Source organism: Rhipicephalus sanguineus, chromosome 2 (assembly GCF_013339695.2).
Source record: "Rhipicephalus sanguineus isolate Rsan-2018 chromosome 2, BIME_Rsan_1.4, whole genome shotgun sequence".
Taxonomy (NCBI): Eukaryota; Metazoa; Arthropoda; class Arachnida; order Ixodida; family Ixodidae; genus Rhipicephalus; species Rhipicephalus sanguineus.
The window spans coordinates 14,198,182-14,211,021 of record NC_051177.1 but is presented as its reverse complement, the minus strand read 5'-3'; the positions used below and the strand labels follow the sequence as shown (position 1 = coordinate 14,211,021).

The window sequence follows — 12,840 nt, the reverse complement described above, 5'->3', positions numbered from 1 at the left end:
GGTTAAAGCTACTGTCGAGGTAGCGAATGGTGTGTGTTGGCTTTAGGTGTACGGAGAACTGGAGCAAACCAGCCATCTTTGGCATGAGGACATCAAGAAATGGTAAGCACTTGTTTTGTTTTTTTCCCATTCCACAGTGAACTGATTAACTGGCTTAGTCTAGTTTAGATGGGCAGTGAATGTGCTTTGACAACTCCCACGTCATCAACTTGAAGCCAACCAGCCCATAAGCGGCTTTCATGGAATATTACTAAGAACTAACGGACAATAATGCCACGGAAAGTATAGGGGATGCTATTTGTAGTAATTGGGATATATATATGAAGAAAGTAAAGTGGACGAAAAAACTTGCCGCCGGCAGGGACTGAACCTGCGAATTTCAAATAACGCATCTGATGCTCTACCACTGAGCTACGGCGGTGGTCATCCTCCCGTCCACTTTATGGGGTATATATGCGAATTTAAACCTAGGAGTGTTAGGCCCGATCACAGCCGTGGCGGCGAGTGTGGAACACTCTTTTTCTACCTGTTGGCGTCACGTAGCACGTAATCTTTTTACGAGCTGGCAGCTGACAAATAATCCCTCGCATACTACCTAAAGGCGTCAGGTCTGCTAGAACGAGACCCTTGCTATGAATGAAGGAAAGACAATGACTTTTAAGGGCTCGTTTTTTTATTTGTTAGACACAATATTCATGAGAACTAACAGACAATAATGCTACGGAATAAGGAATGCAACATAAACATACGATTTTGCATCAGGAGCAACAGCTCTATAGCCTGCAGTCGATGAAATGGGGTCTTCGTTTTGGTAGTCTGGGTTGACACCTTCCCTTCTCTCCCGAGCCTGGACATTTCAACACACACAACTTCAACAGTTATCATAGGAAACAAAATATATTACATAACAATTTCAAGTCACCATTTTCTAAAGAGTTAACACACACACACACACACACACACACACACACACAAACACAAACGCACACTTTATTTGGGCATAACACATACAGGGTTTGCCTGTGAGATAAGGCAAAAGGAGGACTTAAACCTCCTGACTAGGCCTTCCCTCGCTGGCGCAGCAGAAGCAATGGATTTGAAAGTTACAAATTAACTTTGAACATGATCGATAAACAAGAACATAATCACCAATCCAGTAAGAATATAATCACTAATTACAGTAATAGCATACTGACAGTAGTGAACATAACCAAAGTAATGACATAATCACAAGTGCAGTAAGAACAGCAAGAACATAATCACTAATGAAGTAACTAGCAATACCTAGTAACAGTAACACTTAGCACCATTACAATGTAGTCACCAAACATATTCATCATTACTGAAGTCACACTTGCATTAATGTTTGCACAACACATCCAAAGGAAGACACATGTCATTATCAAATGTTTAAATTCACAACAATTTGTGCCTACTTCAACAACGGTAGGATACATATTGCATAAACACATAGTTTCATACTGCATGTCATAGTTTGTCTTGGGTTTCTTTATTACTATTGATGTGCAGTGTAAACTGTATCCTGTGTCTCGACTGAGGTACAGGTTGGAAAATGTCTCAAGGTTGCTGGAGACTTCTTGAAATAGCCGAATGCAAATCTTTGCTCTGTATGAGTTTCTAATATTAAGGATATTGAAGCACATCACTAGTTTAGAAGACCCTACATATTCATTTGAAAAGTTAAGCAAACGAACAGCTCGACGTTGCAGTACTAGCAGTTTTTCTACATCGGTTTTGCTTCTGTTACCCCATACTAATAAGCCATAGCTAAGATGTGAATTTACAAGTGAAAAGTACTGTCTGACGAGCTTGACAGGCACATGGCATTGGTTTCGTTGTAGTAAACCAACCGATCGTGCAACCTTAGTTCGTACCTTATTGACGTGATCTGTCCAGCTTAAGCTTTTGTGAAATATAACACCTAGAAAAGAATGGCTCGTCACATGCTATTCATATTCATGGGCATCAATTATTTTCAATAGAGCACAATATAAATGTTTTATAGCGCACAACGGCACAATCCTAAAACAGCAGTTTCATTTGACTGCCGTGCATAATGCAAGGATGCTTGGCAAAACGTGTGCATTTGCCATTCACTATGGGTGAACTAATGAAAGCACAACATGTGCTTGCTTACGTTTTGAAAAACATGACCAAATTTTGTCACCAATTCTATAACAAAATAATCTTGTCAGTAATCAGACTGTGGACGTTCTGGAATATATTATCACTCGTATCTAATGCATTGGGCCCGTAGCTTGATGGGCAGAAACTATGCATTCGCTGTACACACCAATAAGGATTTTCACCTTCATATAATTTTTGACCATTAGGGGAATACTTTCAATTGTTTTTACAAACACCAATTATTGCGCTTACTCTGTCTCTGTATTTTTCTGCCAGCTCAGCCAACTTGTCCTCTTCCTGTTTCTTGAGTGAGGCATAAAACCTGGAAGACAAGGAATCTCAGGCAGTGCCCACACACTGGTGCATGCAAGTCACCAAAAAGCTCACATCTTTTTCTTGCGCCTCTGGTCACCTTTGTCGTCATCCTCAGCTGTGGGTTTTCTACAAAAGGAAGAAGAGTTGTTTGAACAGGATGCTGTCAGGTGCATTTAAAATGCCCTCACTGAGATCCCCAACTACCACTACCAAAGCTTGTGTGTCATTTGCAATCCTAATATGAATGGAAAGATATTTCTCCGGCCATGAGATGTATGGAGAATCATTCTTGCCGAATATTACAGATCACTCATTCGATAACAAACGTCACATGTTACATTTGAAAACGATTGTTCGAGGGGCTCGTTGCTTTGTTAGACAATAGGAAAGCATGGGGGACATTATTTCTCGTTTTTTTTTTAACAGCAGTGTAACAATTATGACCTGATGATTAGTGCAAGAAATAACCAAAGAATATTTATTAGGGGTGTGCGAATAGTGAAATTTCATCTCGAATCGAATAGAATAGTGCCGAATAGTGGCCAAAAATATCGAATACCGAAGATTTGAATGAAAATTGAGAGAAAGAAGAACGGTAAGGGTGTGCTTTATCATCATGAGTCCCCCGGGACCAAGAATCTTCGGGCGTCCGTTCACAGCAGCCGGAACGATAGGAGTTTCTGAACGAGTGGTGTGGTGCAGCAGTGACACAGCGTGAACAAATTTGCCCATGTGAAGCCAATCACCAAGGGTTTGGCGGGCCAAAGTCGGGATGTTTTACGGCGCTTGCGGCATACGCGACCTAACTACACAAGAAGCCCGTGCTTTCGTTTCGGAAGTGAAGTTGTGAAGGGCTTGACAGTTTTCTCGTGTGTGTTTCTTTACATGCGGAAATGACATAACCTCCTTTAAAATAAGCATGCACTCGCCTTTGAACCAGTATATCAGCGAAAATTTTACCGAAAGGCCAACTGTAACGACGTTGACGTTACTTTTAGCCAACTTACCCTATAAAGTTGCATCATTGGCCTCTGTCACGTTTTATATATTCGTCCTTTCGAATTATTCAAAACTTCGAATACTCGCTATTCGAAAGTCGAATCAAATTATTTGATTACCTATTATTTGATTCGAATTCAAAACTCGAATATTCGCACACCCCTAATATTTATGTTACAAAAAAGGGCCCTTCGGTCACATTGATTATCATGCACATAAAAAGGAATTGTTTCATCATCTTGACGTTGTGCCCACATAAAAATTTTATGATCAGAAATTAGCTATAAAATACTGTTTATCAAAATAAACATGACCTCATAGAGGAAATGCTCCTTTCTATTCTCTTTGCAAACAAGACTTCTGGACCATCCCCTTTTGCCGAACTGAATACAGTCGGCAAATGTTACTACAGCATTGTTTGCCTCACCTGCTCAGGAGTGAAATGTAGTAAAAGTGATCATAACAAAACACTTCCCGTAACTAATCTTTTGTAAAAATAATTGCTCTACTCTATGAAGAGAGTTACATTTTCATAGTTATTTTTGTTTGTTTGATGTCTTTCTGTTGCTTTGCATTAATCAATACATCAAATTATTTAATTTAACGAATGAATCGCTACTTATTTACATTTTCAAATTGTCACATTACCCATTTTTTCATGTATGTAATGCACTGGTTTGGTTTTGTGATAGTACTATTTACCCGTACTTGCATGTCTCTACTGCGTGCCTTGTGTATGGGGGCTTTCCTCAAGCACTGTTTCGCTATTCGCCCAAGCTTGCCCAAATTTGCACTATGTAAATAAACTTTCATTTGATTTGACCTAAATTGAAAGGAAAGTGGACGAAAGAGCACTGTAATTTGAAGGTTGTGGGTTCGGATCCCATTTGGCCGGCTCAGCTGTTTTGTCATTTTCCGTGATGTGCTATAGTAGTTCGAGTATGACAAGCCAACTTGCCCAATCAACTTCGATAACACACCTCGAGCTAGTTGACTGTTCACTGTCAGGCAAAAACAGCACACTTTTCTGAAGACAGACACAAGGCACAGGTGCTGTGCCTCACGTTCCTTCAGTCCACCTTTGTAAAGTATGCACTGTTTTTGCCCAATCATCAGCATTTGTCGAACAAATGTAGGCCCTTTTTTCTTTGAAATATAGCTAACGCCACCAGCAAATCGCAACGCCTCATGCTTTGAACTCGGTGCCCTCAGATAGAACTTTCCAGAAGGCAAGCCACATACAGGAAGATGGGGAGACTAGCCCCAACGGAGCCGTCTTCGGCCCGAGTTTGTCGGATATGGCGCAAACAATTTCAGTTATGCATTACAATAAGTGAAGCTCGGGAAAATGTTATATACACAGCAAGCTTGGTAAACTCAAGCTTGTCAAAACGTAGTTTAGGGAAGACACAGTACGAGGGCAAACCGCTCAAAACAAACTCGACCACAATGTCGCGAAGAACGTTACAAAAGCTTGGGAAAATGTGCCCGACGTCGTCTCACCGATATGTTTCTTCCTTGGCTGGAGTCGGTGTCGCTTGAGGCGCGGCTCGAGGTGTCATGATAAGTTTTCGGAAGTCATCGTTGGTCATCGGATGATGACTAGAAAAGAAGTGTGCCACAGCGTTAAATCGTGATTACCTAACGCTGAGACGATCCAACATATCGTTTAGTCTGTCGTAAGATCAGTTTCAATGTATACCTTTCTGTTGAGGACACATTTAAGCCTGGTGGGGCTATCGGGTTCGAGTACGACTCGCCACCTGCAAAAGCAAGAACAATCACGTACCAAACTAAGCTTACATTTACCACTCTAAGCTCACCACAGACAAGGCAACTACTCGTATTGTAAAGAAACGCAACACAAACGCGATCGACGAAGCACAGACGGAATGTGTTTTAGGTTGTGTGGAGATCGTCACCTGGGACGATATAAATAACAGAAACCGCGATCAATGGTAGCGCGCATACCTTCCCCTCGTTCAGGCATTGTGGCTTTCCAATAGCTCGTCCAAGCTGCAGAGACACGGCAGACTGAAAAACAGGCACACCAGAGTGGGCACACTGTAAACGAAGGCAGAGAGAAGCCACAGAACACTTATACAAGCAACGCTCGGCTATAGCTCGGCTATGGCTGCGGCTGCCGACAAGGCTTCGGCTTTATAAGCTTGGTTTCAGTTTCACAATCTCCAAAACAGTTCAATTGTCTTTTAAAGTGCTACGGTTATACCACATTGCTTAAATTTCGCCTGATTTAGTAAAAACAAAAAAAAAAACAAAGAGGTAAGCTATTGCACTTTGTAAAGGGCCAGCGGAGATTGACTCTGCTCTCGTCGGCGTTCTCGCGCAGCTCCTCGCCTAGACTCGACTGACGAGGCGAAACACGTGCTTTATAATATGAACATTTGTAAACATACCTTTTCACTTGCTGTTGTCAACAGGTCAAGTTTTCACATATAAGCTGTCTTCCATAAAGCTTCCAGTCTCACATCATTACTGGCAGCCGTTCAAAATTATTTGAAAGGAGCCCTGCAACATTTTTCCACGTAGCCATGGAATGGCTTCATTAAACGAGCTTAGCTTATTTCCTCACGAATCGACCACCGCAAAAATTTAAAATCCGCCCAGTACGAGCGGAGTTACAAAAATTTGTCGCGCGCTGTAATTGCTTTCTCTCCTCTCGTCCTGACGAAAGCGCTGGAAGCTAAGCAGGGAGGGGTGGCACGGGGGAAAAAAAAAAGGTAAGTCACGCGCGCCTCGTTACCCTGAGCACATTTTCTTTTCTTTTTTTTTTTTCTTCGAACGCGCGGCGTGCTTTCAGTGCGATCGCGCGCGCGGGCAAGTGACAACTTTTGGCGGCAGTCGAAGCAACTACCGAGCGCGCCATGTTCAAATCAGCCAATGGCGTGGAACTTGTGTCGAGAGTTTTAGCTGACTGAGAATTTATTGCAAATCCCAGGCCGCGTGCTGCGCTATAATGTCTGGCTCGCGTGCTCTCGGGAGCCTCGACTATCAATCGGCAGCGTTTTCTGACCATGCAAAAACATAGTCGATTACAGCGGCTAAATACTGCTTCGTGAATGCAAGCAAAATATTATTTATTATTTCTATGGTACTTTCTTCCCAAGTTTGATAAACACTGCACAAATAGTACATAAAATAGAATAAGTTGTCCTCTGCAGCCCAACCATCACAAACTTTTTTTTTTCAATCTTTCACAATAAATTGCTCGTTAAAATAAAATAATGACCACCAGGACACTTTAGTTTCTTTTTATCAATGACTTCGTGAGTAATATACCAGTGAATATAACTTTTTACAAAACTGTGTGCTCTACCCAGTAATTAGTTCTCCACTAATTAGTATGTGTTTCAGAGGCTCGCTATTTAAAAATGAACACAGGTGCAGACTATTGCAGAGGAATCTAGTGAAGACTGCACTGAAGGCAAAAAGATCCAAAAGACCGTCCATACCAAGCTGTCTCTTTTTAATGAGACACTAAAGAGAAACAATCAATCGCTTCAGATCGATAAATTGTAGGGGTGTGCAAATATCAAATTTTTCGAATACGAATCGAATACGAATATCCACCTTCGAATATCGAATATCATAAGAAAAATGCCTCCACAGTAACAATATTTTATTTAACATGTAGCTATTTAAAAAAAAAAAACATTAACTGCCTGACTGGCAACACAACATACACTGCTATCTCCAGAACACAATGTCCAGGCTAGCACAATGCACATCACAACACAAGCAAATATCACGGCCCGACCACCCGACCTTGACCGCTGGATTAGTGGACCTCACCACCGCTCGTTACTGGACTTCATACACGATGCAAATTTGTATGTGTATTTCTGAACCAATAATTATTATGCCTAAGGGCAGACTTTCGAAAAAAAAATATCACGGCACAATGAAAGTAATGACTACATGTTATCATGAAGAAATATGAGTTGCTCCACATGATCAGGCAGCAGGCGCTCCCTTGTAACAGAGACAACCCCCCCACCCCCACCCCACCCCCCTGCCACTGAAAAGGCACGCTCACTTGGAACAGAAGTGGCTGGTATAGGGAGTTACATGGGGCAAAGCTTTGCCAGACTGGAGTATCTGAAGGTGCCTAGAGTCCGCCACCAGTCACATGGGTCGCTGTCTTTCTTCAGAAGTGGTCCCGCATAGTGAACTAGTGGTAGTGCGGCACGTTACGGCCGCATAATATTGAAAATGTACGGTTACATGATCGCCAACAGCGCTGCACGTCGGAGATGCACCAGCAATAAATCATACGTATTGGGGCGCTCGTCGCAGGCAGATATTGTGCCTCCGTGTACTTACAATGTTTATCGCTCCTCTCAGCAACGTTTTTAGCAATACGAACGCAGCAGAAATGTGGAAGACAAGTTATTTTATGCATGATAATCGAATCGCATATTCAAATTTTTCGAATATTCGAAGTTATCGAATATTCGAAACTTTTCAAATACATGATTTTCGAATCGAATACAAATATTTCGAATGTAATATTCGACGAATATTCAAAACTTTCGAATATTTGCACACCCCTAATAAATTGTGTTCTAAGAACTCTAATATCGTTAATTTCGCCATCATAGGCTTATTAATAGAGGAGAAAATCAAGCTCAAAGTCTCATTTTTAAATTTCGAGCTGAAACCTCCCCGCGTGACGTCACGGATTTCAAAAGTGTATTTATCGTATTCTGGCGCCGTTGACTCAACAAAATTATGCCAAACTTAATATGTTTAAAGGAGTCCTGACACAAAAATTTTCGCCCCGAGTTTTCTTGCTGCAGTGTGTTGCTGGGGGCCTGTTAGTCATAACACGGCACATCGTTTGCTGCAGCGCGCGACAGATAAATAATTACAAGCTCCTCATTACCGACACAGCCTCAGTTTCGGTTTCACAGAGCTCCAAAAACGACAAGCCGCCGGGTGCAACTATCACCACCTAGCGAATGAAACGCTCGGTCACGTGAGCACACAGAACAGTGACGCATTTCCGCGCGGTCTGTCGTCGTCGGGCTCATCGTCGTCTGATGGCGTCGATTTTCTTGCGGCGGGGATGGACGGGACTTTCGACGTGGCGAATCACTTCAGGTTTGACCCGCTGGCGAGGAGCGATTCGTCGGGAAGCTCGTAAAAACAGAAATGGCGGCTATGTCGTCATTATAACTTGTACCGGCTGCAACGGTTACGTAGGGGAAGTAGGGGGGTCACCTCGGGTCACCTCCGAGGGTGTCAATGCACTAGGTACGTCCTACAATGCTGGATCGCGCTCGCGAACTTCAAAATTAATATAAAATACCTTCCAAGCTTTATTCGCTGTCGATATTTTGCAGATGGTACACGCACGTACACGGGAATCGATCCAGCAGGCTATCTCGGCCGCGAAATTTTGTGTCAGTACCCCTTTAAGTCTATGGTCCCTCAGAGGACAATGTAGTTCATTTTTGCCGATTAGGAACAACACAGTCACTAGCAGGCGCCGTCAAAACATGTGACATCACGGCGAATGGCGCGGAAACTTGAATGTGGCGTCGCCACTCACATTTTATTTTCGCACGTTTTTCTCGCTTACTAGCGTCTTCTCGCAGCAAGCATTGTGTTTTTGGTATCGAAAGAGTACTTTACTAATATGAGAAAAATCGTTTTGCTCTTTAGTGTCCCTTTAATGAACACAGTCACCATCACATTAGATTTGAAATGGGACAAGAATGTTATGCACTTTGAAAAGAAGGCACGAAAGACATTAGTATCACCTTTAGTGACTTTTTATGCCAAACAGATGTATTATGCACTTGCTTTTTTTTTTCTTTTTTTCCCCAGAACAGCAAGAAACTGGAACACCTTATAGCAGGGGTCTAAAACACGCGGCCTCACACAAAATAAGTTTTTGTCACTCTGCTAAGTAGAGCACTGGCCTTATTTTCTCCCCTACTGCAACTGATAGTGCTTTATTCGAGTAGGCTACGGAGACGGGACTGGTCTCGAGCACTCTTTTTTCGTGAGGCACCCCATGCGAGTTGAAACATCACCATGGTACGAAAACTCGATATTTCAAAATCGGTGTCCAGATTTTAGTAATTGTGGAAATCACTATCGATATGTTTTTTGAAACCTGATGTCAAGTTCCCTTCAGAAATGACCCACAATGGGATATGGGAAAGGCATTATTTCAAATGGCAACGTTAGGTAACATTTTGTGCGAACTCTCTCCTTCACTGTCCCGTCCCTCTAGCTGAGGAGAGTAGGAGACCCCTGGCTTAGAGCCTGCAGTCCTTGAAAGCATAAGCATCATCTCCATTTATTAGTGCAGGCAAAAGACATCGCAGTTTTTCCCAAGGCACATGGTGTTTATTATTGCCTTGGTTTCTCTTAGAGGGGGGGAGTGACTCTTGATAATAATAAAAAAACAGGAAGTGAAGAAAAATGAGAGCCCCGCAATTGTCTATCTCAAGGATGACACCTCAGCAGTAGCTCTCAGGGGGATGGGATAAGGAGGGATTAAAAGAGTAATAGGAAAGAGTAGGAGTGGGGGATCCAGTCAGCGGAGTTCATGGACGGGGCACGATGAGCCGGTGCACGAGGACATCACGGAAAGGCGGGCCTTAATTGGTGAGAGGTGCTCGGCTTGGCTGACGTGGGAACCGTCACGGCACGACGATCGGCCAGAGGCACGGACATCACAGAGAGTCGAAACTCAATCCGAGGTGCACGGCGTAGCGGACGACGCAACCGTTCGTAGTGGCATGACGATCGGCGAGAGGCGGAGAAGACTTGGCATCGCGGACGACACAACCACCACGCATGAAATCCACGGAGCGAATCCTCCCTTGGTTTCTCTTAGTCTTTCCTTTTAGTTGCACAGGTATGGTTGTTTATTGCATTTTACCTTTAGAAAGGTAAAGGGTATCTTTTTTACTTTTCACTGCTCATTCTTTACATGTAGCACTAGCAACATCCTGCAAGTCATGGGCACCATAAGGCTAATTAAAGGCACCCTATGCTTTCTTAAAATGTCTAGTATTTGTTACTACTTGAAGATCTGCGAGAGGTATCTGTCACTATTATACCTTTACAGCATATTTGCTGGTGGTGTTTTAACACAAAAGTGTTTTATGCCGGGGTCCACCACGGCTCCACTGACGTATTTCTGTCATGGATATGACGTTGTAAAATATAAAGACTAACAGTTTGCAAAGAAAAAAAAAAGCCAGAAGAAAAGTTCCATCACCGGGAGTCGAACTTACGACCCCTCGGTCCGCAGCGCGGGGCGCTAAGCGATTCGGCCACAGACGGTCTTTGTCATGTTTATATCACCATTTGCTGGTGGCGGTACTCAGAGATAGGTGGTACATCAGCGTGTTTTCGTTATCACCATTATCACTAGCAAGATGGCGCAAAGGGCTCGAAGAGCGCGCTTTAAAGGTCGTCACCCCACGCGGATGAGTGCGCGCCTCTACAGGGCGCGGTCGCTCGTCATGGGCTTATCTTGTGATGGCGGTGGTGTGTACGTCTTGTGCTCTCACCGCAAGTTTGCGTTGAGAGCACGAAGGTCACTTCGCTCACTGCAGAGGCCGCTTTTGCGAAAGAAACGCGCTGCTCAAAAGAAATAAGTTACAACTGTGTCAGTTCACGCTCATCCTCTGTATTTTCGTTCCGTGCGCCCTTTCTGCTTGAGCAGCGCATTGAGAAAGTTTCGAGCTGCTTTCCATTCTTCGCGCGACATTACAATTTGTTGCTGTAGCATTCATTCCTTCGTGCTTGGGGCGAAAGAACGCACAACAAACGCTCAACTACGTCTGTGAAGACACGTTTCACTTTTGTGTTATACCGATTCCTATGACAGAGGGATCAGCCATGTTTTTTTCTAATGACATACCTTCATTTGCATGCATTGTAGTAGCTGTTAAAAGATTTTATAGTGAAAAAGAAAGTGCAATTATGCACGTGTTGGTTTTCCTTCATTTTTCTCTGTACTTACACAGATGCAATTATTGTTTCCTGTTCCATTTTCGGACATTGCATGGAATAGATTTTATATGCAATGCATCTTTTTGTTAGCATTTTGTATCATCCACTTCTGCGCAAAGCCTGGCATTCAGGCTAGCAATACTTTGCAAGTAAATAAACATAAAAATGCCATCGAAAGTTTGGTTGTTCAGTGAAGTTTCATCACTGAAACAGCTGCAGAGAAAGATGGCGATGTAATGTACAAACAGCACAGGACTTGGTTACATTGCCATGGTACTCGCATCTGGGTCCTCTATGGAGCGCAGTGCTCTACAGTTACTCAAGCTAAAAGATGGTGCCCCTGCTAGGGCAAATGAAAAGCTGGAGTGGTCATAACTATCCATCCATAGGAGTGGATGGTTGACAAATATCTGCTTAAGATCAGCAGTAAACAGTGTAGTTTGTCTTGTGCAATGGCAAGGCTGTTTCTGGGGACAAGCACTCTCTCTCTATCGTAGTTTCTACCAAATTAAACTTTTCGGAGCGGTGTTGCTTGCTACAACTTCTCATCAATAAAATAACTATATATTGACATGAAAGGTGCGACGACAACAATGGACAAAAGGGAGAGTCATACACACACATAGAGCGGACTGTGCAAGAGAATGATGTACTCCATCCCTTTGTCGTGCGGTGGCACTTACATCGATCAGACGGGACGAGGCCTGAACGTCCGCCTTGACTGAATGGCTCCGTTTATGTGCCTAGTAATGCAAGTCGCTGCCTTCTTATCATCGACGGCCCTGGGGTACCTCTACCACTGCTTTTCTTTTCGCTAGTCACTATGTCAGCCAAGCGGTGGTGCAACCAAACTGGCGCACAAAGAGGCGGATAGCCAGGACGGACACCACCGGCTGCGGCAGACGACTCGCCACAAAAATTGGCTGCTGTTATGAGCTCATAACAGAAGTGAATGGAACTGTATGCATACTATTTGCACTAGTCTATAGTTACTCAGACTATTTTTTATTATCCCTTAACTCGGTAATCATGTTCCATTATCTAACTTTTTAATTATTGGCTGATGACCCAAAGTATGAACGCAGAGTTGTAAAGAAGCTTGAGACACCCCTGACTGAGTCCTTTTTTCTGTGTTGCAAATAAAGCCCATGAAATATAAAAAAGCCATGTGACAGAGCGTTAGCATATTGCTATATGCAAACTACATAGCTGCCAGATGTGTTAGTTTGTGAAAAACGCATTAAAGTAATTATTTTCCGCTGAATGAAATGAAGGTCGTGTCTACCCATTTCAGCACCGAATCTATTGATTTGGCTGAAAATCTTGGTGGCTAAAATTTTGTTCAGTATCCCTTAAAGCGTTGGACGCATACACAGG

At 43.1% G+C, this 12,840-nt stretch overlaps 1 protein-coding gene across 1 annotated transcript in view; it reads right to left on the bottom strand.

Annotated features, from left to right (window-relative positions):
- LOC119382436 (protein Red) overlaps positions 1-5,584 on the bottom strand; it is a 65,948-nt gene extending 60,364 nt beyond the window's left edge. Inside the window, exons 1-6 of the mRNA XM_037650138.2 lie at positions 5,434-5,584; positions 5,165-5,225; positions 4,966-5,064; positions 2,536-2,589; positions 2,401-2,470; positions 750-847 (exon numbers count right to left, since the gene is read on the bottom strand). Coding sequence (XP_037506066.1) covers positions 750-847; positions 2,401-2,470; positions 2,536-2,589; positions 4,966-5,064; positions 5,165-5,225; positions 5,434-5,452 — 401 coding nt within the window. The 5' untranslated portion in view covers positions 5,453-5,584. The remainder of the gene's footprint in view (positions 1-749; positions 848-2,400; positions 2,471-2,535; positions 2,590-4,965; positions 5,065-5,164; positions 5,226-5,433) is intronic.
- Positions 5,585-12,840: the final 7,256 nt, after the last annotated feature.